The sequence below is a fragment of the Eretmochelys imbricata genome, chromosome 7 (genome assembly GCF_965152235.1).
Source record: "Eretmochelys imbricata isolate rEreImb1 chromosome 7, rEreImb1.hap1, whole genome shotgun sequence".
NCBI lineage: Eukaryota > Metazoa > Chordata > Testudines > Cheloniidae > Eretmochelys > Eretmochelys imbricata.
The window spans coordinates 111,751,276-111,778,786 of NC_135578.1; the positions used below are offsets into that span (position 1 = coordinate 111,751,276).

A 27,511-nucleotide genomic window follows, 5' to 3' on the forward strand; every position below is an offset into this window, starting at 1 on the left:
TTTTCAGGCAACTTTATTACAAATGAGGGATCTATGTTGACAAGATTGCTAGCCTTTCTGCCACTCTTTTGATTTGTGAAGAATTTATAGTGACCCTTTCTGTCTTTGTAGTCAGTAGTTTGGAAAATCCATTTTATTTTAGCATTTTTCAAATCCACCAAAAGAATTATAGGGAGACAGGATTTGTAAAAACTGGCTTTTATCAAAGCAATTCATGTTTAGTTATTGACTTTAAATTAATCTTAATCAAGTTCTCTCTTTTTGGTTCTCTTTTATGATTTTCCACACTCATTACCTCATAGCCACTTTCAGGCCTGGTTTTCTTCTACTTTATAAAAAATATCTATATTTTGCCTGTGACCAGGTACAGAATTATTTGCAGAAACCTTAACTCTATTATTAGCTTGCTTCTCTACACTTGCTTGCCTGCTGAGTCTCACAATTATGTCTTTAAAAATAATCCCTGGATTTTTGTTTTGATTTTTGGAAGCACAGTTATTTAAAAACTGGCCTGCTTTCAATTTAAAGGCTTGTTGAGCTCTAGGTATGATTCAATTAACACACTGCTTTTTGCTATTACCACAGAACTTTGTCTTTGGCATATTTTGTGAGCACAGTCATAGAAGACCCATCTTTATTAGGTATCAAGATATTTTTTCCTCAAAGTCATTTACTCTATTTTATGAGCAATGTTATGACAATTACAGAAGTGTATCTCATAGTGGGTATTCCCAAATACAGGGTTCTTTGAAGGCTTATAAACAGAGGTTGCATATTTTGGGTAACATTTTCAAAAGCACTTAAGTCATCAGATGTATAATTCCCATTTTCAAAAGCAACTTCAAGCGTCAAGGTGCATAACCTGCATTGAATTTCAATGAGATGTAGGTTCCTAAGTCAGTTTTGAAAATGGGACGTAGGAACCTAAGGGTATGTCTACACTGCAAAACCAAAACTGAACCCAAACAATATACCAGGCAGCAACATTCAGAGCTGGGGTCAACTGACTTGGGCTTGCGATGCTCGCGCTACGAGCCTAAAAATAGCAGTGCAAGCATTCCCACTTGGGCTCTGAGACCCTCCCATCTTGCTGGGTTCAGAGCCTGGGATCCAGCCTCAGTGAGAATGCTATATTGCTATTTTTAGCCTGTTGTGTGAACCTGTCATGTGAGCCTGAGTCACTTGATCTGGGGGCTGAGACTTGCTGCAATGAGTTTGGGGTGGGGGGTGGTGGTTTGTGCGCAGTGTAGACTTACCCTCAGTGTGTTTGAAAGTTTTGTCCTTTTGCCTATTCAACCTATTGCTAAAGCACTGGCCATTACAGTTGTATTTGAAAATGAAGATAGCAGTAAACTATCAAGACAGGGCTTCCAGAAGCTGGAATCCCATCTGTTCTCTTGGATCTATTCCATCGGAGGAGCAAATACAACAATCAGTTTTATAGCCTTTATAAAACTTAATTTTGTATAAAATACTATGGTCGATACTTTTATCAACCATGCACAATTAATTACAGCATTGTAGTAATCAGTTATGTTCGGTACGTAATATACAGGAGTTGTTTGAAGTAAGACAAGATGGAAGCATCTTTGGTATTTAGACAAGCCAAATGTGCTTGTGGTTTCTCTTACACATTTCTCTAAATTGATTGCACGTATTAACATTTCATATTTAGGGTTAATAAATAAATAATAATAATAATGCTTAGAACATATGTACAGTAGCATCTTACATTTTCAAAGCAAAAATAAAACCTCGGAGAACTCCCGTGAGATAAGTATAATCAAGCCATATTCATCCCTGGTGTAATCCCACTGGAATCAATGGAGTTACCATCAGGAATGGGTTACATAGTGTGTACATCAGGGCAGAATTTAGCTCAGCAAAATTAAATTTCTTGCTCAAGGCTACCCAAAAAGTCATTTACACCATTGGAATTACAAATTAGGAGCTCTTGGTTTCCAGCCCTGTTCTCAATCCAATAGAACACACTGACTCAAAACACTGAGCACATATTGTAAAAACACAGTTTTTTCTTAAATATACTAATAAAAGTATTGTAAACTTGCCTGGTAAAATCTGTGAACATTCCCTCAAAACCTAATCACGCAGGAAATGTCTGATGTATAGTATAACTAATTATACACAAATACACTTCTGATACATATATTAGTCAGGCAAAATGACTTGTCCGTGGTCTTTAAAAACTCTTCTTTAGGGTTTATCTTCATAATAAAATTAGGTTGTTCTAGAACATGAACTTCAAGAGTTATGTCAACTGAAATGATGCTAAACATGATTTCAGACTAATATACTGGTATTGCTCCCATCCCCATCCCATCAGAGTGCCTCACAGTCTTTAATGTATTTATCTTCAAGACACACCCATATGGCAGGGAAGTTCTATTATCCTCATTTACATATAGGGAACTGAGTCACAGAGAAATTAAGTGATTTTTTCTTTGAGGGTACATCTACATTGGAATAAAAGACCCATGACACAGCTGTGGCTGACCCAGGTCAGCTGATTCGGGCTTGCGGGGCTAAAAATCGCCATGGAGATGTTTGTGCTCAGACTGGAGCTGAAGGTCTGGGACCCTCCCCCATTGCAGGGTCTCAGAGCTCAGTGATTTTACAGCCCAAGCCTGAGTCAGCTGACTCAGGCCAGCCATGGATGTTTAATTGCTGTGTAGACATACCCTTAATGTACACAGTGATGAATTGTGTTTAATATTGTGTCAGCTGGTTGCAGCTGATTCCTGAAGGATTTATTCACTACCAGTTGACATGATGTTAAACACAATGGAATGAGTTTACGATGACTGAAAAGTTATGTTTAACATCATGTTAGTTAACACAACTTCTCCAAGGTCGACTTTTAGTTTTTCGTCCGTCATTTACTCCATTTTATGAGCAGTGTTATGACAATTACAGAAGTGTGCGTTTCATAAAGGTTATTCCCAAATATAGGGTTCTTGAAGGATTTATTCATATTTATCATGTGATTTATTCATATTTATCATGATTTTTAGTGAAGTCTTTGAAAAATGGTATACTGAAAGATGTGCATAATTACCCACTACTCTTCAGCTGTGACCATGTAGAGGCTTTGAAACAAAACCATGTAGAGATTTTGAAACAAAACAGATAGTAGAATTTTTTTCTCTCAATTAGCTGTTTAAATAGACAGCATCAGATCATCAGCCAAACTGGAATGGTGACTTTATGCTTCCTGAAATACAGTATTCAAAGATGCAAGATAAAAAGGGCCTCCCTATAAAATCATCAGGGTGTTCAGATTAGGTCCGGGGCCACTTTGAATGACTAATATTAGGCAGATAAACAAAAGTGGCAGGATTTTTGAGGTTCCAAGTACCCCCTCCTCCCATTTAAGTCAAAAAGAGCTGTGAAAGTTCAGCACCTCTAAAAATCTGGTCACTCTTACTAGATACCTAAATTTGGATGTAGGTGTTTAACTTTACGCACCCAAGTTTGTAAATGTTGCACTATGTGGTCTTCTTATGCCCTTTTCTCTGTATTTATAAAAGAAGAGGTCACAAGAAAGTCTCTTTCACTCCGTCTTCCCTTTTTAAAATGTACTTGATAATAACGAATACGATATACAGTTATCTGTTTCCATAAGTATTAAACCAGAGCTCCCTAAAGTAGTTGAACAATACTGATTGAAAAGGGTTAGATAAAATGATTCTAGAAGTTGAACAGCGGCAAACTTTTAAGTGCTACTTTTAAACCAGAACTGTCCCTATCATGCTTTTAAACTACTAACAACAGAAAGTGCTGACATCCTTCTGTCAACATTTTCCTGAACCATAAATTGCTCATGCATTAGAAAGTCTCTTGAAATGCATTAGAAAGTCTCTTGAAATAAAAAGACTGTGAAGCAAACGTATTCTTGAAGTGTAGGTCTGCACGTCAGTGTAATTTCTGAGTACACCACACAAGCTAAAAAGACGGCAGATGCAAGGTTAGAATTTAACTATAAATGATAACTCAATTTATTTTCTCCATAGCCTAGTAACTCAATAAGTCTTTAATGGTTTCATAAATAAACAGATGGATGCCATCAAATGATAAGTCTGATTGGTGTCTCTATAATTTTGGACAGCTTTATCCCAAAATATGTAGCACAAGCATTTTAACCCAAGAGGAGGATAAAACAAATGTGGGAAGCTAGATTATGGGCAATTGCAAGGTCCCAGTGATATATGAGACCTTTCATGATGGTAAGGCTAAGAAACAGGGCAATTCACAGTCTATGTCTGTCCGATGGTGGGTTTGTGAAGATTTTTCTTCTGTCGATAAAACAGGTGCTTCTATTCAAGGAATTCAAAGTATAGAGGGAAAAAGGGGAGGTGATGGGATCCCTGCTGAAAGATTTAAATCATAGATTACTTTATTGTTGAAAGGTTTATGATGCTAATTTTACAGCAAACCATCTGCTCCACCTACTGTATGTTGACTGAATATTAAAGCAGGCCACCTATCTCAAGCATAAAAGACACATCATCCAATGTGTCATTTGCACAGGGCTATATTCACTTTACCTAATATTGCAACTTGACTAGACATGTGTTCTGTATGCTCAAATTTTAGCAACACATAACTTTTACAGCCCCACAGCCCAAACAAGATCTTCAGAAAATAGTTAAGGCAAAATTCTACTTTCAGAGGCACCAGACACGTCTATAAAACAAGCCTCCATTACTACATATTCGTTATTTACACAGTATGTGGATATTGCATGCTTGAAGCAGTCAGCTCATGCTAATGGTCCATCTTGTCTGCAGTTTTTACATCTTTTTGGTAGACATAAGAGGTTATATACAGTGTGCTGCAGTATGCACTCTGGTAAATGGACAAGAAACACTCTCTGCAACTTCAATATCAAGAGTATAATTTTATCCATAAAAGACAACACTGCTTTACAGCATTAGTGTCCTAAAAAGTCCCAGCTGCATACATTGGAACTGGGAGAGATATTTGCTCACCCAATATTTAAATTTGTGTGGAATAAACTGCACTGGTGAAAAAGAAAGAGTCAGGACCTTCCCATCCAGTATATACAAAACTTGATATATAAACAGAGTACAACTAGTTTCTCAATAAAGTCCTAAAATAAGGAACTTCATGTGCATGTTAGTTGTCTTTAAAACTTTTTTCTTTTCCTTTGACATCTATGAGGCTCATATCAAAAGAATGTAGTACCCCCTCTCCACCCAGTTACCTTCTTTAATGCCAATCTGGTTACAGGTTTTGACGGACAGGTCTGGGTTCTTCTGGATCCCGCCACCCACTCAGCAGCGTATATCTTCTTTATTTTTTCCTAAGAATTTATTTGGCGGTGCCTCCACCCCCCTCGCTCCTTCCTGGCAGGGTCACCAGGGCAGCTTGGAAGGAAAATTTTAACTTCAGGGTAACCCCCACTTACTTGCCAGATAGTTGGAGACTTCCAAGAAATAACACAAACACATATAATATATTCAACACAATAATTATATTGAACAGGAGACAAATATAACATAACAGGGTAAAACACTATTCTTAGGGTCACCAGTGCCCACGCTGATAATACCCGTGACTTTCCCCAGCCACGTGACTTGATGTAGCAAATGTAAGATCAGTGTCCCATTGGTACGCATACTTTGTTGGGGCCCTTGATGACATATGACCACAAAATTCTTCTCTGAAGTGGTTTAGCAGTGTGGCTGTCTGGGTTTGGTACAGCCCAAAGGACTCACAAGTAGGAGAAAGTGGTAAATCCCTCCACAGATTTAATATGCAGCAGGTTATAAAATCCCCAAACCCTCACTCCCTGGCTTGAGGACATAGTTCAGGGAGTAGGGTGTCCCCAAACAAATTCTCTGACTGACTGACTAAAAGAGAGTGCACTCACAAACTCCATGAATGATCCTCAGGTTCAGAGATGACTCTGGACTCCTCTGTCACTGCAGAGGTGCTGATCTCTGCTGGCAGGGATCCTCTTCAAGCAGGAATCAGGCTGCTTCGGTCCCAAGATTTCCCCTCACCACAAAGGAGTGCAGGGCTCAAGGTGCAGGTTACACAACCGTACTAAAATCCAAACTGTAGTCTCCCAGCCCAGCGTCCAGACACACACACAGCAGGCAGCAGCCCTGAACTAGCAGACAGAGCAGAGCTGACCATGTGGTGACTGGTCTCACCTAGGGAGCTGGAGGGCGAACTCAGCCTGGTTAGGGACGTTTCCCAGCAAAACTCTACAAACCAGGAATCATCAGTGGAGAAGGAAAAGCCCAGCTGAGGGATCTTGCTTTCAGGTCCCTAGAGGCCAGTTCTCACGGGGAACCCTGCATACAGGCCTTGGACTCACCAACTCCCCACATAGCCAGTCCTGCCCTTGCCCTGGATGGCTCCAGACTGACTCAAAAATGGCTTCTCCCCTTTCCTGAACTCCCTGGGAAGGGCCTCTCACTCCCTATTGGTGGCTGGGCAGACTCTGAGTCTGCCCTTGGCTCCCTCTCCCTGAGCTGCCAGCAGACAGAGCTCCAGGAATCTAGGTAATCTCCTTGGGGGTTACAAGAAGAAAAAGCAAAGAAACAATGTGTTAACCTAAAGAAAGCTTAGCCCTTCAGAGTGCTTAAGGGCCTGCCTGAGGGGACCAGTTTAATTTGAAGACCCAAATTTTCACAACATTTTCTGTTTCTTATTCATGAATTCATTTTCTTTGCACATGTGAATCAATTTCGTTCTTCCCCACCCGCTCTCTTACCCCTTTTAAACCTGTGGCCTCCCTCACTACAGATTAGACATTGCACACCTGAGCCCTGGTCTACACTAGGACTTTAGGTCGAATTTAGCAGCGTTAAATCGATGTAAACCTGCACCCGTCCACACAATGAAGCCCTTTATTTCGACTTAAAGGGCTCTTAAAATCGATTTCCTTACTCCACCCCTGACAAGTGGATTAGCGCTTAAATCGACCTTGCCAGCTCGAATTTGGGGTACTGTGGACACAATTCGATGGTATTGGCCTCCGGGAGCTATCCCAGAGTGCTCCATTGTGACCACTCTGGACAGCACTCTCAACTCAGATGCACTGGCCAGGTAGACAGGAAAAGAACCGCGAACTTTTAAATCTCATTTCCTGTTTGGCCAGCGTGGCAAGCTGCAGGTGAGCATGCAGAGCTCATCAGCACAGATGACCATGATAGAGTCCCAGAATCGGAAAAGAGCTCCAGCATGGACCGAACGGGAGGTACGGGATCTGATCGCTGTTCGGGGAGAGGAATCCGTGCTATCAGAACTCCGTTCCAGTTTTCGAAATGCCAAAACCTTTGTCAAAATCTCCCAGGGCATGAAGGACAGAGGCCATAACAGGGACCCGAAGCAGTGCTGCATGAAACTGAAGGAGCTGAGGCAAGCCTACCAGAAAACCAGAGAGGCGAACGGCCGCTCCGGCTCAGAGCCCCAAACATGCCACTTCTATGATGAGCTGCATGCCATTTTAGGGGGTTCAGCCACCACTACCCCAGCCGTGTTGTTTGACTCCTTCAATGGAGATGGAGGCAATACGGAAGCAGGTTTTGGGGACGAAGAAGACGATGATGATGAGGAGGTTGTAGATAGCTCACAGCAAGCAAGTGGAGAAACCGGTTTTCCCGACAGCCAGGAACTGTTTCTCACCCTGGACCTGGAGCCAGTACCCCCCGAACCCACCCAAGGCTGCCTCCTGGACCCAGCAGGCGGAGAAAGGACCTCTGGTGAGTGTACCTTTTAAAATACTATACATGGTTTAAAAGCAAGCATGTGAAAGGATTACTTTGCCCTGGCATTTGCGGTTCTCCTAGATGTACTCCTAAAGCCTTTGCAAAAGGTTTCTGGGGAGGGCAGCCTTATTGCGTCCTTCATGGTAGGACACTTTACCACTCCAGGCCAGTAACACGTACTCGGGAATCATTGTAGAACAAAGCATTGCAGTGTATGTTTGCTGGCATTCAAACAACATCCGTTCTTTATCTCTCTGTGTTATCCTCAGGAGAGTGAGATATAATTCATGGTCACCTGGTTGAAATAGAGTGCTTTTCTTCAGGGGACACTCAGAGGAGCCCATTCCTGCTGGGCTGTTTGCCTGTGGCTAAACAGAAATGTTTCCCGCTGTTAGCCACAGGGAGGGGGGAAGGTTGAGGGGGTAGCCACGTGGTGGGGGGAGGCAAAATGCGACCTTGTAACGAAAGCACATGTGCTATGTATGTAATGTTAACAGCAAGGTTTACCCTGAAAGAGTGTAGCCACTGTTTTATAAAATGTGTCTTTTTAAATACCGCTGTCCCTTTTTTTTTCTCCATCAGCTGCATGTGTTTCAATGATCACAGGATCTTCTCCTTCCCAGAGGCTAGTGAAGCTTAGAAAGAAAAAAAAACGCACTCGCGATGAAATGTTCTCCGAGCTCATGCTGTCCTCCCACACTGACAGAGCACAGACGAATGCGTGGAGGCAAATAATGTCAGAGTGCAGGAAAGCACAAAATGACTGGGAGGAGAGATGGCGGGCTGAAGAGAGTAAGTGGCGGGCTGAAGAGAGGGCTGAAGCTCAAATGTGGCGGCAGCGTGATGAGAGGAGGCAGGATTCAATGCTGAGGCTGCTGGAGGACCAAGCCAGTATGCTCCAGTGTATGGCTGAGCTGCAGCAAAGGCAGCTGGAGCACAGACTGCCACTGCAGCCCCTGTGTAACCAACTGCCCTCCTCCCCAAGTTCCATAGCCTCCACACCCAGACGCCCAAGAACGCGGTGGGGGGGCCTCCGGCCAACCAGCCACTCCACCACAGAGGATTGCCCAAAAAAAAGAAGGCTGTCATTCAATAAATTTTAAAGTTGTAAACTTTTAAAGTGCTGTGCTTAAAGTGCTGTGTGGCATTTTCCTTTCCTCCTCCACCACTCCTCCTGGGCTACCTTGGTAGTCATCCCCCTATTTGTGTGATGAATGAATAAAGAATGCATGAATGTGAAGCAACAATGACTTATTGCCTCTGCAAGCGGTGATTGAAGGGAGGAGGGGCAGGTGGTTAGCTTACAGGGAAGTAGAGTGAACCAAGGGGCGGGGGGTTTCATCAAGGAGAAACAAACAGAACTTTCACACCGTAGCCTGGCCAGTCATGAAACTGGTTTTCAAAGCTTCTCTGATGCGTACCGCGCCCTCCTGTGCTCTTCTAACTGCCCTGGTGTCTGGCTGCGCATAACCAGTAGCCAGGCGATTTGCCTCAACCTCCCACCCTACCATAAACGTCTCCCCCTTACTCTCACAGATATTGTGGAGCACACAGCAAGCAGTAATAACAGTGGGAATATTGGTTTCGCTGAGGTCTAAGCGAGTCAGTAAACTGCGCCAGTGCGCCTTTAAACGTCCAAATGCACATTCTACCACCATTCTGCACTTGCTCAGCCTGTAGTTGAACAGCTCCTGATTACTGTCCAGGCTGCCTGTGTATGGGTTCATGAGCCATGGCATTAAGGGGTAGGCTGGGTCCCCAAGGATACGTATAGGCATTTCAACATCCCCAACAGTTATTTTCTGGTCTGGGAATAAAGTCCCTTCCTGCAGCTTTTGAAACAGACCAGAGTTCCTGAAAATGCGAGCGTCATGTACCTTTCCCGGCCATCCCATGTTAATGTTGGTGAAACGTCCCTTGTGATCCACCAGAGCTTGCAGCACTATCGAAAAGTACCCCTTGCGGTTTATGTACTCGGCGGCTTGGTGCTCCGGTGCCAAGATAGGGATATGGGTTCCGTCTATGGCCCCACCACAGTTAGGGAATCCCATTACAGCAAAGCCATCCACTATGACCTGCACATTTCCCAGGGTCACTACCCTTGATATCAGCAGATCTTTGATTGCGTGGGCTACTTGCATCACAGCAGCCCCCACAGTAGATTTGCCCACTCCAAATTGATTCCCAACTGACCGGTAGCTGTCTGGCGTGGCAAGCTTCCACAGGGCTATCGCCACTCGCTTCTCAACTGTGAGGGCTGCTCTCATCTTGGTATTCATGCGCCTCAGGGCAGGGGAAAGCAAGTCACAAAGTTCCATGAAAGTGCCCTTACGCATGCGAAAGTTTCGCAGCCACTGGGAATCGTCCCAGACCTGCAACACTATGCGGTCCCACCAGTCTGTGCTTGTTTCCTGAGCCCAGAATCGGCGTTCCACAGCATGAACCTGCCCCATTAGCACCATGATGCATGCATTGACAGGGCCCATGCTTTCAGAGAAATCTGTGTCCATGTCCTGATCACTCACGTGACCGCGCTGACGTTGCCTCCTCGCCCGGTACCGCTTTGCCAGGTTCCGGTGCTGCATATACTGCTGGATAATGCGTGTGGTGTTTAATGTGCTCCTAATTGCCAAAGTGAGCTGAGCAGCCTCCATGCTTGCCTTGGTATGGCGTCCGCACAGAAAAAAGGCGCGGAATGATTGTCTGCCATTGCTCTGACGGAGGGAGGGGCGACTGAGGACACGGCTTACAGGTTTGGCTTCAGGGAGCTAAAATCAACAAAGGGGGTGTCTTTACATCAAGGAGTATTTCAGGCAGGACTTCACGGAGGGTTCCAATAAGAAATGGTGCACCTAAGTTATCGTTCTTATTGGAACAAGAAGGTTAGCCTGGCCTCTGATTGAAACATAGCTAGATTTACCTCGCTGCACCTTCTCTGTGAGTGACTTCAGTGTGACCTAGAAGAATGAGTCCCCTAGACGGGGGGGGGGGGGGGAGCAAATGAATACAGAACAAATCTGGTCTATTTCTTGTTTTGATCCACTCCATCTATCTTTTACATCTTTGGCTGGCAGCAGACTGTGCAGAAGGACTGCATGCCATCCACATCTCATGCCTGCTCGGCAGAAGATGGTACAGTACGACTGCTAGCCATCCTCATCTCTTGCCTGCCCGGCAGAAGATGGTACAGTACGACTGCTAGCAATCCGTATCGCCTGCCTGCTCACCATAAGACGGTTCAATAGGACTGACTGCAGGACTAAAGAGAATGACCTGGTCAAGTCACTCTAAATTAAGTCCCTGCGCCCATGTCTGTCCAGGCGCTCCCAGCCGACGTGGCCAGGAGCGCCTCGGACATGACGATGACGGCTACCAGTCGTACTGTACCGTCTGCTGCCACAAGGCAAGGGGTTGCTGCTACTGTGTAGCAAAGCCGTACCGCGTCTGCCAGCACCCAGGAGACATAGGGTGACGGTTACCTGAGCAGGCTCCATGCTTGCCGTGGTATGGTGTCTGCACAGGTAACTCAGGAAAAAAGGCGCAAAACGATTGTCTGCCCTTGCTTTCACAGAGGGAGGGAGGGAACGGGGGCCTGACGATATGTACCCAGAACCACCTGTGACAATGTTTTAGCCCCATCAGGCACTGGGATCTCAACCCAGAATTCCAATGGGCAGCGGAGACTGCGGGAACTGTGGGATAGCTATCCACAGTGCAATGCTCCGGAAGTCGACTCTAGCCTCTACTGTGGAAGCACTCCGCCGAGTTAATGCACTTAGAGCATTTTCTGTGGGGACACACACACTTGAATATATAAAACCGATTTCTAAAAAATCGACTTCTATAAATTCGACCTTATTCCGTAGTGTAGACATACCCTTAGAAACATTATGTATTTAACGTATATTACAGATCATTCAAGTTTGATGGGCATGGATCAGATTATAAGTGCAACAAAAACACTGACTCTTCAATATTTAAATAAACATTTAATGTTTCTCCCCTCCAAGATTAGGGCACAGGGGAGAGTGATCCAACAAAATCCCTCCTTCCTGCCCACATGTACGCTGGCCCCAGTTTAGAGCTATTCAAGGCCTTCCAGTGGCCTATCCCACATGGAACCACATGAGGCAGGGAGCCATAGCTCTTTCCTTTTAGGGGTGACCCACAAGAAAGGCATCAGACGTCCAGGAGGCAAGAGATCGCAGTCAGTCAGGAATAGCTACATGCTTTCATAGCATAGTGACACAAGCCGGATCAACCTGTGAGAGTTGCCAGTTTGTGTCAGGGAGATCATTATGCTAAGGGAGTACAGATTCTGGCAGATAAGTTAAGGTTCAAAATTTCTCAACCTTTTTCATACCGGGACCACTTTGGGAGCCTGTAGAACCCCCTTCCATTTAACAATATGGGATGGGCAGCATAGTCACAAGCCCCTGATAATTGCAATGAGAATTGCAATCCACTGGCTGAGAATCCACGTCCTATTCTGCCTCTGAAGAAAAAGCATTCAGAGCTATGCCAGTATCGATTAGTGAAACATTCAGCAAGGTCAAAGCTACAGTCACCAAGGAAAACCCTTTCCTATTCTCTGAGCTCAAACAAATGGACCAAAACTATGCCATATGTTAGCCAGTGAGATATGGTATAGAAGAGTTACCGATGACGCTAAATGCCCATCTCTTCACTTAAACTAGTGAACAAGGTGTGCAGTGGTAGCCTTACCTTTACTAACATTCACAACTTTTATAGACTCATCAAGTGCCTTTGCAGTTCCACTTGCATCCTCTTTGCGGCCTAAGCTTTCCAGTGATTGGAACAATGTGTCCAAACTTGGGGTGAAACAGACTGGATTCTAGACACAAGGTTAATGTGTTTTTCTTTCATAGCTTAGGCACCATGAATGCGAATACTCACACACAAATGCCCATCCAACCACGCTGTAAGAAATTATCATTGAAAAGCTTTAAAGATATTTTTAAATCTTTAAAAATAGCACATCTTGAGAGTGGACAGTAAAACAGGAGGTTCTCGTGTACAGATCCTTCTCAGTCAGAGTGGACACATGTTAATAGTTGGGTAACAGACAACACAGCTATAGTTCCATCTAGTTGTACTAACTCAAAAAACAACATGTCATTATGCTAATTTTAATAAAGGTATTAGTTGCAATGGTGAATAAATGTGGATTGGTGTGACTTGGGTTAAATGTGAAAAAGTAAAGGGGGAAATAAAATAAATAAGAGGGAAAGTTGTGTAATATTTTCCATATTTAAGTAGGCCAAGAACTTAAAAAGATTAAAAAAGAGGTAGGACATTTATTTAGATAACAAGAACTCCAGAGTTAAAATAGATAATGCTGACAAATTTTGGAATGCGATATTAAACCTCATACATCAGGGCTGAAGCCAATTTCTTAATAAAAGATTTAGGAGGAATCCTAGTGTAGGGAATATCTGCCTAAGGTTCAGTTTCTTGCACCTTCAGGTTCCGCAACTATATTTTCCTTCAGCTTTTTGCATGTTATCTACTGAAGGTCTCACCAGGAGCCCTTATTCATGTGAGTAGTTCCATATACTTCGACAGGACTGTTTAGGTAAGAATTATTCAAATGAGTGAGTTTTTTCAGGGTTGTCCCCTTAGCCAATAAGTTCATCAGGACAAGAACTTGTCATATTCTATATTTGTAGAGCACATAGCACATTCTGAATGCTAAACAAAAATGCATAGTTATTAATACTAAGTTGCAGAGGATTTAGCTATGCATCTACAGAGAAAATTATAATGCCATTACATAAATCAAGGGTGTGACCTCATCTTGAATACTGTTTGTGGTACAGGATGCTCCATCTTAAAAAAATATTGCTGAATAAGAGAGAGATCAAGAAGCGCAACAAAAATAACTGGGGACATAGAAAACCCTCATATGAAGAAAGACTGAAAAAACTGTTTACTTTAGAAAGGAGATGAATAAAAAGGGACATGATAAAAGTATATAAAGTAATGAATGGTATAGAGATGGTATAGTGGAAGTTTCAGTTCTCAGTCTCACAATCCAAGAACAAAGGGGCATTCAATGACATTCAAAGATACACAATTGCTACAATGAAACATTTTTTCATACTGTGTACAATTAATCTGTATAAGTCACTGAGGCCAAGAACTTTAAAAAGATTAAAAAAGGGGCAGGACATTTATTTAGATAACAAAAACTCCAGAGTTAAAATAGATAATGCTGACAAATTTTGGAATGCGATATTAAACCTCATACATCAGGGCTGAAGCCAATTTCTTAATAAAAGGTTTAGGAGGAATCCTAGTGTAGGGAATATCTGCCTAAGGTTCGGTTTCTTGCACCTTCCATTATAGCATCTAACACAGGCTACTGTCAGAGACAAGATACTGGGCTACAAGGACCACAGGTCTGATCCAGTATGGTAAGTCCTATGTTCCTATGCAACTCCCATTGACATTAATGAGAGTTGTGTAGCTAAATCTTCCACAATTCTTTCAGAATTGTGTATCATTTTCTCCATCGTATTTTATTGACTTTCTTTTACAGTCACAAAGCTACAACAGATATATCTGAGGAAAAACTGTGAACATATTTCTTTAGATGAGGGACCTTTTTGCATGTCAGTTGAAACAGAAAGCTTGATGTTTGTTTTGCTTTTATATTTTCTGTTGGAATAATTTTCTTCTTCAATTTTGTTAGAGAAAAGTTGAACGAATCACTGAAAAACCTGAGTACTTGTAAATGTAACTTGTTTGCCAGCCTATCAATTATAGTAAGTGGACGTTAATCTTATTTTCCTATGCTGGTAGATTGAGACTCTCTCATATTTTGAATGTGAGATCTATGCCCTTGAGCATTTAGATGCTTAGTAACGTTATGAAACGTAATCTAAGGCCTTGTTTGCACTACTCAGTTTTGTTGGCAAAAGGCAGTTTTTGCTGACAAAACAGTGTAGTTGTACACACTACAAAGCTACTTTTGGCAGCAAAATTCCTGTTTTGCTGACAAAATAAAACCACCTCAACGAGAGGCATAGAGTTTTTTCCAGCAAAGCTGAAGTGAGAAAGCATCAGTGTAGATGCTGCCATTCGTTATGTCGCCATAACTCACCTCTCCCAGTATCCCACAGTGCCCACTTTGCTCACTGTTTTGAACTCGGCTGCACTGCCTCTAGCTATGCAGGCAAGTGCCCCTCCCCTTTCAAAGTTCTGGGAAGCTTTGACATTCCTCAGCCTAGAGAGCTCACAGAGCTGCTGAGGACAGGGCTCCCAGCAGCGGCGGTGGCTCTGGGAGAACAATGCGGGGTGCTGCTGCAGGGGGGAAGGGATAAAGATTGCTGTGCAGAACCAGGGGCTGATGTGCTGGGTGTGTCCCCGTCTCCTGTCTCAGGATTGGTTGCTCAGGCTGCTGTCTGAACTTAAAGAGACGGCATGCCAACACACTCACTCTCCCCCAACACACACACACACTCCCCAACACACACTGTGTCTCTGTCCCACCCTCACATACACACTCTGTGTCACAAATTCTTTCCCCCTCACCCCACATACACTTCAGTGGAAAAGCAGCTGGCAATCTAGTAGGATGCCCATGGAAAGATGTGATTGAGAAACCTGCACCATGTGATGCCGTACCTGCCCCACGAGGCATTGCAAACCCTTCCCAAAGCATCCTGCGACCAACTGCACAGTTGGATAGCCATTCTCTGTGTCGATGCAATGTGTGGAAGTGCTCTGCTGACCCAAGGAACTTTATGTGGACATGCAACAAAGGTTTAATTAAAGCAGCATAACTTTTGTCAACAAAACTCTATCGTGTAGACAAGGCCTAACATGCCTAATGAGAAAACACTAGGTTATTTCTGAAAATACAAAGAAAAACACTTATATTTCAATGATGACGAAGAAAGATGCCACCTCTGTATGTATTGGTGCTAATTTTCTTGTAATATAAAAACACTAGCGGCTGTTCCATTACTGCCTGATATCTTGTGTAGTCATTTACACATAAAAATGCTACTATTCTGATGTAGTAGTCTCTTACACTCACTTTACACAGGTATAATGCCCCAGTCCTGGGAACTTTTACATGTGGGCTTAACTTTAACAGGCGACTATGTGTGTAAAGTTGAGTATATACCTAAGTATTTGCAGACTGGGGCTTAAATGATGCAGCAAGGTCCAAAGCAGGGGGAAAAAATCAGGTCCCAGGACTGTAGAAGGTCAGTAAAAGTTTTGGTTTGGATCATGAGTAACTTGTGGTAGAAAGTTAAAGTTTTCTTCCTGTTTTTATTAATAGGCCTCTTATTAAACTAAGTCCCCGTTACATTTGAAATACCAGTGTATTATTGCAAAAACAACCACATGTGCCTTTTTCTTAAAACTGCTGGTGATGCTGCATATAACCTTTACTTGCCAGCTATTGAACTACTCTTGCCCAACTTTGTGGAAGATACATAACCTACATTATGCTGTACGTTGCTCTGCAGATTAAAGTGCTTATCTCCTTTCCAGATAAGTGTTTGAGAAATACAAAGAAATCAAGGTAATATAGCTAGATTGATTTTAAAACTCATTTACAACAGAACTACCTCAAATTCTAAAAGTAAGGCCAAACCAAATCAATGTACAGCTACTTCATCAGCTCTAATATGGATGTGCTGCAAATTTTAATGCTTTTTATTTAAAGATTTTACCCTGCAGGTTGCAAAAAAAAAAATATTATTATTATTTTGCTACTGATAGTGGAAGAATCCTGTTGATTTACTTTGTTGTTTGGTATTAACATAAATTTTTTTAAAGCAAGCATTAGCACCATCTGCCACTTACAAATGTGTGTCTCCTCAAAGTATTAATGCTATAAACAAAGTCTGTTCCTTCATTTGATACAGAAAGGAGGAAGGGAACTAAGCAGTGAAGGAATAGAGTTACACCTAAAAATAGGTCTTACTTGGTATGAGAAAGCAACCCTTTCAGTAAGATGATCTCCAGAATAGATGAGCACAAAATGTCCACACACCATTACACAGAGAGCTGATTTGCAAAGTAGCTACAGAGAACTGAAAAGGACAGCTCCAGACTTGACTTCTTTACATTACAAACGAGTTGTCAGAGACATAATGATTTCTGAATATCTGTAACCTGAAGTCACTTCTTAATCAATTCTAATAATGATTTTAATGTTCATGTCTAACCCTAAATTCCTATCAAGGTAATTCTGATTTTCTCTCACACATTTTCGGAAATTTGTTTGAACTTTTTTGAACACTCCACTGGTACTGTGGTAACTGAGATACAATATCCTTCAGAGCATGGTGATGTGTGCCCTAAACATACCATAGATAAGAGAGATGGATTAGGTTCAAGATGCACACAATCTATAACAGTAAGGATAAGTATCCCTGAAGACACTGTATGTTATTCACAGAGACATTCAAAATAAGCATCTAATACAGAGAGTTGTGACAGGATAAATAAACCCTGCACTAGCATGGAAGAGGTTACAGAGCTGCTTTGGGCTAGAGAATCTCTGCCCTGCTGTACCTGCAAATTATGCCAAGACTGCAGGAGGAGTTAAAAAGAGGGAACTCCATTCAGTTGGGGACATGCCAGGGAAAAGAATATAATGTTCAGCGTCTCCTGCTTTGGAGAAAGGACCGACAGTCTACAGAGCCCCTGCACTCACAGAAGGAGGGTGAAGAACCCCGGAGTTAAAGGGGGAAAAATTGAGGCTTGCACTGGGGTCCAGTTAACTCTGAAATGGACATTGATACTCCCAGAGTCCCTCTGAAGTAAGAGAGGCCATATCCTGGAGGGAGTTGCTTACAGGTTTTTCCTTTACCTTTCTGTTGCTTAATCCCTCTTGTTGATTATGGATTGTTTGGTGGCATCACTGGGAACACAGAGAGGGGATGAGACAGCTGAGAGGCCCTGTACAAAAGGTGAGTGCCAGCCTGCTGGAAAGATGTCCTGTAGTACCCACAGGAGTGGAGATGGAGCAACTGGATCATGTGTGTGTACTCCCCACATAGTCTAATGGGGGCGCCCTACCATGGACAGATTTGTGACAAGAACTCCTGGTCAAATGCATAAAACAATGTGCCTTTAGAAGGTAAGATGTGAAATGACGTTGCAGGGTCAACCACCTAGATCCACAAAGGTCTTTAGGTCCATGAACACCTAAGTCCAAAATCTAGATCCTCAAAACCCCCTCCTAAACTTTTAGGCACCTAAATTACTGCCAGTGATGTCCTCTAGGATACCCAGAAGCCTACTAGTTAGAACATGCACCCAGGATGTGGGAGACCAGGGTTAATCTCCCCACTCTTTCTGATTCAGAGGAGGAACTTAAACTCAGGTCTCCCACCTCTCAGGTAAATGCCCTTACTAGTAGGCTATCAGGTACTCTGTGGTGGGTCTCTCTCAGCCTCTCCGCTTGAAGCTGTTTCATTTTGCATAAATACTTAAATATTCATTGGGCCAGCAAAAGAGTGAAAATGACTCTATAGCCCAGGGGCAAGGCCACTCCCCTGGGATCTGACAGAGTCAGATTAAAATCTCTGCTCCAGCTCAGGCAGAGTGGGGATATGAACAGACTGAGTCAGGGGTCAGTAACCTTTGGCACCTGGCCCATCAGGGTAAAGCCGCTGGCAGGCCGGGATAGTTTGTTTATCTGGAGCGTCTGCAGGCATGGAGCCCCGCAGCTCCCACTGGCTGCGGTTCGCCGTTCCCGGCCAATGGGAGCTGTGGGAAGCAGTGGCTAGCATGTCCCTCGGCCTGTGCCGCTTCCCACAGCTCCGATTGGCCAAGAATGGCGAACCGCAGGCAGTGGGAGCTGCAGGACTCCATGCCTGCAGACGCTCCAGATAAACAAACTGGCCCGGCCCGCCAGCGGCTTTACCCTGACTGACCGGGTGCCAAAGGTTGCTGACCCCTGCTCTAAAGCATCTTATTCAAGGCTTCTTGTTCTGCCCTTCACTGCACTATAAAATCTTCTTCCCACCTACACCTCCACTCTTATTTCCTCTTGCTCCTCTCAATTCTCTTTATTTATTGTTTCCTTTATGCTCTCTATGCTTTGCTTTCATGTTTACCTCTATGCTTAGAAGCATCTCCCATTTTATTCCCTTCCTGTCCTTCAAATCCTTCTTTATAACTAGCTTCTTGAATATATCTTTCCTATACTAATAGTCACCAATTATGCTTCCCTTACTACTCTTAACTACCATCTTCAGTTTTGTCTTGAGGTACAAAGTCTTATTCTGTGTTTTTTAAAGTACTGTGGACATGTGTGACACTAAATAAATGCTTAATGCATATCATATAGTACACTTAAATACATATATCAGCCAAAGAATCATTTGTACAATCACCATGTATTAGGAAAGCTACTAAAATATCTACTTGTAAAACAAAATTGCATTAGAGATTTACTATTTGATACAAGGCTGTTGCGTTCCAGTGCAAGTGTGAACAGAGGCTACACATAGCCACAAATAAAATCAAGGACTATGCATAGTCTTCTGCACTGAATAGAAATACGCCTTAAACTCTTTGCACACCTTTTCCCTTACACTCCAAGGAGCAAAGTAAAAAAAGAGGCTGGAGTAACGCAGCGGCAACAAAGCAGCACTCATTAATGCAGATTCAATTCTACTGTTCTTCTTCTGGTTCCCATCTGTTTACCTTGCTCATATGTGAAACACTGTGCATTGGCACTGTGGCTCAAGCCCTTAGTGAATTGTCATTTTATATATATTATTGTAATCATTTCACTTTTGTTGCATTATACTGCTTTTGCATTAATTTGTTGTGTATTTTCACTTCTCTCAGGGTCTGCACTGCCATTATAAACACCTTCCAACTAGAGAAAAGGCCATCACAGATTCAGCACAAAGATATCAACATGCATTGCAGCCACCATCCTCTGCATTTGTTTGGTAACAGCTTATTCCTATCAACATCATTTACTAACATTTTTCATTGGAAGATCTTCTTGATCCGATACTATGATCATCATACATTTACATTTATTATTTTATTAGTAAATATTAAGTTTTTAGGATATTAAGTTTTCAGTCAAAAACATTTTTGTGGCAACTAAAAGTGCTGAGGATCTACTGGTGCCTCAGAGGTGCATTAGCAGCCCCACTGAATTGCACAATGAGTTACATGTACAAGTATGAATGTTTGACTGGGCCTAAACATTTTTTCAAACAATTACAAAATCTTAATGAGTTTTTGTTTCCAAGTATCAGAATTATTTTTGTATTATGTCTTGAAATGTAATATGCTACAACTCCTCACAATTAACATAGTTTTTACATTCATGTGTCTCTTATGATAGGGATCACCATTTCTTTGCATTTTAATCAAGAAATCAAGCAAACATTCTTGTTAAGAGACCCCTATCCAGAGCTAACTGTCTTGTATAACACTTAATGAATCATTTTTTATTATGATGGTAAAGGGAAGAGGCAGATAGAATCAATAAATTATTGTACTATGATTCTACTGTAGCTTGTAGATTAAATAGGATTGAATACTATATCCAATGTGTCCAGAATGTTGTGAAGTTCTATTTTTGATTGTAAGATATCAGAGAGTAGCTTTTAGGTAGCAACACTGAAGAAGTCTACTTAACTTTATATCTGTCATTCATAATTATAGGCATTGCACCAGGAAGTCCCTAAGTAGCTTCCAAAACTTGGATGGGTTCCAGAACTCCCACTGTTAAAACTATTTTATTACAAGTTTTTTCATTAATAAGCATGTTTTATTTTATTGTTGATTCACACCTGCAAATAAGTGTTCTTATATGTAGCTATGGGATGCTTATCCTTTGACTTATTACCCTTATAGCCAACGTATGTATATATTACACACAAACTACATTAAAAGAACATCATTAAAGTTGCAAAGTCAAGCATTCAAAACTTTGGAAATGTCAGAATTAAGGTTGCCTGCATCTCTCCACACCTACCTTATCTGATTTCTGTGTCTCCCCTGTCAACTCCAGCCAATTGGTTCCCAGTCCCCCACTCCTATTTCCCTAGCCTCCCCACTTCCAGTCCCCTGGCCCAAAGAATCCAAAGCCTCCTCTCCCCCACCTGGACTCCAAGTCCTGGGCTCTTTGTCCAACCATTCCCAGCCTCCCATTCTGCTGGTTCTTAGCCTCCCCCCTTCCCGCCCAGTCAGCTTCTGACTCCCTTTTGCAACCTCCTTGCTCACACAGTCCTAGGTTTTCTCCCCAACCCCGAGTCCTAGTCTCACTAGACTCCTTGCTACAATCTACTGTTTTTCATCCCCCATGGCCTGGCTTTTGTCCCCTCTGCATTTGAATCAGACGGCTTCCTCCTCCATGCTATGTGAGCCCAGTGGGGGCGGGGAGGTCATTAATAACACACGATAGTCAGATTCCTTGCTCTCAGTTCCAGTGCTCACTCCTCTCTGGCCTGGAGAACTGAGAGTGGCCATCAAAGAAAATGCCCAGTGTTGCCACCATGGCTATGGGGGTGGAGCATATTTAGTTGCTCTGTGAGGCTAGTGGGATGATTTTGGCTGAAAATTTAAAAAAAACAAAACAACAACAACAACAAAAAACAAGTCTAAGGCAAACACACAGCATATAAAACTTCAGCCCAAACGGTCAAAGTTTGGCAATGTTATAAGCAAGTGAAATCAGGTTCTTATAATGAGAAGTGTCAGGCAAGCTGAAGAGGCACTACTGCCAGCCCCAGCTATAATAGTGGGTGTTTGTTGCTGGAAAGGGAACTTGTTTTTACATCATTTGCATCTTTTTTTCTTACTCTGAAATCTTTATTTTTAAAGAAATATCATACTGCATTATTCGCTTTCTCTTTTCATTTTTCTTTGACTATGTTATTTATTGGTCAGCTCCAAGGAACATGCCAACATTTGTCACAGTTTCATAAACTTTGTCCAGTAATGTTATACCCCAAAGTGTGAGTTCTTGTTGGTTTTACTGTTCATCACAACATGGGCTCTGTTCTTCATTCTAGAGAATTTATTTCATTGCTAGATTATTCTCTCAATGTTTCAGAGTAACAGCCGTGTTAGTCTGTATTCGCAAAAAGAAAAGGAGTACTTGTGGCACCTTAGAGACTAACCAATTTATTTGAGCATGAGCTTTCGTGAGCTACAGGAACGATGCATTCAAGCCTTGAATTAGTAATTTCTTAGGGCTAATCTGCATGGTGGGGTAATGCACTCTACAGGAGTGAGAACTGTACAGCAAACTAATATGTTACAGATTAGTTGATATGTATAGACCCTATTGGTGTGTTTTAATAGTGCTGTTTGAAAAAGTACTATGTTAAAGCTCATGAGGGAACCTTTAGTGCACACCAGCAGGGTCTACATGGACCAATTAATGCACAATATGTTAGTGAACTTTAGAAATTACACCCCCATAGAGACCATTACTGTAGTGTTTCACTTGCTCATATCTTTGGCATCTTTTTTTATAAACAGTTCATGTGTTATCCTCTTATCTCTCACATTCTTATTGTGAGATTTGTTTAGTTTACTGCCCATACCATTTCTGATGTATAATTTAGTCCTTGTTAGAACCTTGCATATAGCTGCCCTCACTAACAGTTCTCCCTTGGTACAATTAAGCATTTAGGGTACTTAAAGTCAAAGGTCAGAGATTATAACAGTAGTGAATGATCTCTGGCCTCCACTGTACAGTAAAATGTGTCTTAGAACAAGCTATTTTTCTTATCGTGCTGTATGTATGCATTGTACAGAGAACAGCTATTTTGCCTGAACATTGAATTTTAATATTGATGCTATGCTACAAAGCAACTCAGGAGACACAGCTAAGGAACCAGAGAAGGTGTGTGATCTGTTCAGCAAATTTGCTACTAAAAATTAATTTCTATCACAGTAAATTTTCCTTGATCTGCAGCTTACTGATATCCCTCACCAGAGATTTAGTTCTCATTTCTCCTCAAATCCAGGCTAATCTTATTTTTTAATTAGTGCTTATGTGAAGAGGTTCCACTGACCCCCGCGTGCACCTCCTTGTGGCTAGATCTGAGAATTAGTTCTTGCCCATCTGGAACCCCTTTCCCTCAGCTACTCACACTGTGGCCTTTTAGGCCTCTTGTGAGAAAACCTAGCCAGGACAGGACCCCAGCACTTACTCTCTCTCTGGATATCCTCCTTGACCCTGTCCAACTCTCTTTCCAACTAGGAAGTGACTGTAGACCTCCTCCCTGCAACCCCTTTCTGCTCTCACTTTCTGACTTTATACACCTGGCCCAGCTCCTCTCACAGCTGGGCTTCATCTTCAATTAGTGCTTAACAATCACTGGCTTCCCTCCAGGTGCAGCAGGTAAGGTTAATTGGTCCATTGTGACCCATATTACTCTATTTGGGGGGGGGGGGAAGGGTGGTGAACACCCCATCACAGTTACTTTCAATATGTGCCCAACAAACTTGTTTGGATCCTGTACCCTTCTGTACTCAAAGATAGGGATACAACTCCATTGACTTCAATAAGAAGTTTGCCTGGGCATCTGAGAGAAGAATTAGGCCTCCTGACTACTGGGATTTTTAAAATTAAGAATAAAAAAAATATGTATTCTATTCCAACACTTTACAGCTATAAGATCATTAGTAATAAACCCCACATTCTTCTGTTATAAAATGAGAACCAACATTATTATCTTATTTTATAATTGTTAAAAAATTATTTGCTTCAATGACAGTTTTATCCTAAAATGCATGTAAAGAGCTCTAGGGAGGTTATATACAAGTAACATAATAATCTAAGATTATTTGGTGTTGTATAATTATTGAATGTACAATTTCCCTCAACCTGAGCCTCACTGTTTTAACTTAGCTTTGGTCTTAAGGGAAACTGACTGCATAGCAAACATATGTTAACAGCACAAAGCTCCATATAATTTCAAACAGCTTGGCACAGTTGGCAGTGTCTGCTCCCAAGAAGAATGAAACAGCAGGTAGTGCTGCAGGACAGGAATGAAATGAATTAGCAGAGCTACAGGTATCCCAAGAAACTTGCATAATAGCTTCTGCCTACCTTATGCATGACTACATACAGTGATAGCAGTCCACAAGTACCAAAATTCATTACACTTAAGAAAAAAGATTACAGCAATATAATCTAATGGATGAATCGGCACAGTTGCAAACATCAAGCAGTTTTGTTCTCTTTTGACCCTGAACGAAATGAAAGCTGCTGAAGGGATTTTAAAATTTCACAGATTTATAAACATTAAAAGGCTGACAACGAATCTAGTAATAAACAAAGGAATATTGTTGAAATATTTACTTGTGAAGCTAGTGGAACATAGAACAAGTAATAAAATAAAGCAAAAGCAGGAGACAATGTCATTTTTCAACTGTAAAAACATAAATATGGTTTACTCCATGTAAACTCAAATGTTCAAAATGGCGCACCTACACTTTTGTACTTAACTCCTATTTTGAAAATTACATTCTTTTGGTGACCAGTGAATCACAGCACAGTGTGGTGATTATTCTTTAAAATAGCAAAAGGTGAAGCAAAGTTGGTTCAAAAATAACTTGCCAAATACTGTTTTTACTATAGCTAAACATCATGGGTAAATAAATAAAAATAAAAAACACTGAGAAACATCTTAATCTCAGGTTTCAGAAATTACCTTTATTTTTTTCTTATCATAGATTTCTGTTTTAAGAAGAAAACAAGTAAGAGCTTTAATCATGATTATGTCTTTGCTTCATTTTGTTAACATGTGAACTAGATATGTTCTATGCGCCCTTCTCCCTGATCACCATGCCCCACAGTATCACCCCTATTTACATCACACTTCCAGAAAAGATATTCCAACAAAAAAGCAGTGGCATCTGAAAAACTAAATCCTCACCCCGTAGCTAAAGGAGAGAAAGGAATCTTTAATATAACAGATAGTGATCAGCCCCAAAAGGCTAAGAAATAACTACTGGTCCTGCTGATTTCTTCACTGGGCAACCAATTCTGCCCATCATTATTATTCAATACTTTTTAATCTCAAATGGATTTTTGAAGGTTAAGAGGATATAGTTTTGGCTGTTTAAGAGTACAAGTTATTCATAAACCACACTGTCTAGCACATACTACACAGCTTACTTTTCATTATGGAGGTAGTCATTTTGGAAACCATCCCAGTGAATTCTGAAACAGCATTTCCATTATCTGGCAGCAACTCTCATAATAATCTACCTGATCTGATCTGTGCCAGATTGCTCTGCTAACTCTTTTGTCATGACCATTTTATATATAATACAATAAAATATATATTATACTTATTGTGACGGGATCCCTGGGGTGTAGCCTGGGACTGTGGCACCGCTGTGCCCCCTTAACTCTCCAGCCTGGGCTGTCTCTCACAGTGCTTTGCTAGTGAGGCAGCAAGCCCCTCCAGGCACTGTTATCACTCAGCACAACAGCATGTGGAGCCCCACATCCAGCTAAATTGCATGGATGCTCCCAGAGCCACTCATGAATCACACGGAGAAAGGCACCAGCTGAATACCCCCAGCTCCCAGCCTTGTACATCAGGAATATACCATCTTGCACTGCTCAAGACAAGTGGAAAGTGGATATACACCAGCCTTTGTAAACCTGAGCAGATTTACCAAACGCTTCAGGCAAACTTGCTGGTAAAGATAAACAGTAAAACAAGTTTATTGACTACGAAAGATGGATTTTAAGTGATTATAAGTGATAGACAAAAAGTCAGAGTGGTTACCAAAATAAAATAAAATATAAGCAGACAGTCTAAACTCTCCACCCTATTAGCCTGGGCAACATCTAGATTAAGCAGTTTTTCTCACCCCACTGCATATTGCAGTTCATAGTATACAGGTTTCACCCTTGAAACCTGGGCCACTCTCCCCTATTTGAGTCTTCTCAGTGTCCTTGTTGCTTGCAGCATAGATGCGGGGAGGAGAAAAGGCAAAGCATGTAGCCTCTGTGTTCTGTTTTGTAGCCTTAGTCCATGTGCTTGGAGAACACAAGTCCAGGCATATCTGGTGGGCATTGCTAAGTCACAAGGTGAAGCAATACCCCGGTGTGTCTCCTGTGAGTGAGTCATTGAATTGTAACTCCTCTGCTGGACAATGGTTGGTGATATCTGTTCAGCACCCACCCGGGCGTTGGTTACCTCCCTTGTTGTCTCTGGAGAACTCATAACTGGGCACTTCCCAAACCCACCGCATCTTTTAGTGAAAACCATACAACACAATTCTTATAATTTCATAAGCATTGATATATATATTTAGATAAGAGCAATGGCTTTCAGCAGATCATACCCTTTCCTCTGATACCTCACATGGTATGCTTTATATGCAATATCACAATATATATAAATGAGGAATATGGGGGTTACAGGGTGGTCCCCCGAGATATAGAGTGTCACACTTAGCATTCAAAGGATTAATGGAGCACACACAGCTATTTTCTGTTCAAGGCCATTTTGTAAGAATAGATACAACACAGTTTTGTAGAACAATCTGGCACAAATCAGATGAGGTGGATTACGATGGGAAATGCTCCCTGATAATGGAAATGCCAATTTAAAGTGATCTGGGATGATTTCCAAAGTGAACACCTCACTAATGAAGCAGATATACACACTCACACACCCCTTACATTCACTTGGCTGGCATTCTGGGAAATTCTAGCATTCTAACTGAAAGAGATTGACAGGCCTAACTGGAAACACAAAGCAAACTCAATGGATTCTGTAATCTCAGGATTGTTTAATTTCTCTTGGTTCAAAGCAACTTGAAAAGAAGCTGATGTGTTCAGCTGCTGAGTGGAAAATGCTCACTAGTATGAAATATACATGGTCATTTCACTTGAGACATCAGATTAAATTTAAACTGTGACCTTAATAATGAAAATTCATCAGCTGGTATACTAAAGTACCCATTATCTACTGGTCCTGATCCTAAAAGTGACTTGTCTGGGCAGACCCTTATGTCCTCATTGAGTCCATTAAACTGGAATTCTTCCCATGCAGACTGCTTTGCAGGATTATAATCTTAAAGATTACCAATGTGACTTTTACCTGATTGACCAGGAGGTGGGACTCCTGATGATCCTCTCGGTAGACATAAAAATACAGTAAGGACCGCTGCTTTGTTTCCTGAACAAGGCTCAATGGCAATTGGTTTAGGAGCGCCCTGAAAAAGAAGATAATTTTGTAATGTGTGATACAGACTATTTTCCATTTCTACTTTAATCTGAGGCCCAGTGATGCTGGACTACACTGCTTTTCTCAGCTAGTCCCTCACATTTACAGACTGTACCATCCCACTTTAATTGACTTAAATATGGGCTTTAATAAACAACACTGCATATCTAATTTAATGGAAAAAATGATCACAAACACCAGAAAATTGTATTTACCAGTTTGTTTCTCAACAAACTTAGTGATGTGAACTTTAGTCACAGCAAACAGCAGCTTTTGATCAGACCTGGTACAGTGGAATCTGAGAGACAGTACCACAATGTTTCCCGTATTTTCATAATACAAAAAACGGAGTGAAACAACTTCAACTCTGCATATCTCTATAATCTAGTTTCACTTCATGTCACCCAGTCTGTGTCACTCACAATGATGCTGATGACCCATCCAGCCATTTCTTTGATAACTATATCCATGTCTTTTTCTATGGCATCCATGGAATGCCCTCCTTTTCTGGCCTGCACA

At 41.8% G+C, this 27,511-nt stretch overlaps 1 protein-coding gene across 1 annotated transcript in view; it reads right to left on the bottom strand.

Moving 5' to 3' along the window:
• Window positions 1–27,511, bottom strand: part of ATRNL1 (attractin like 1) — a 1,064,110-nt gene that overhangs the window by 61,279 nt on the left and 975,320 nt on the right. Inside the window, exon 28 of the mRNA XM_077821844.1 lies at window positions 26,867–26,981. Within this exon, the coding sequence (XP_077677970.1) occupies window positions 26,867–26,981 (115 nt within the window). The remainder of the gene's footprint in view (window positions 1–26,866; window positions 26,982–27,511) is intronic.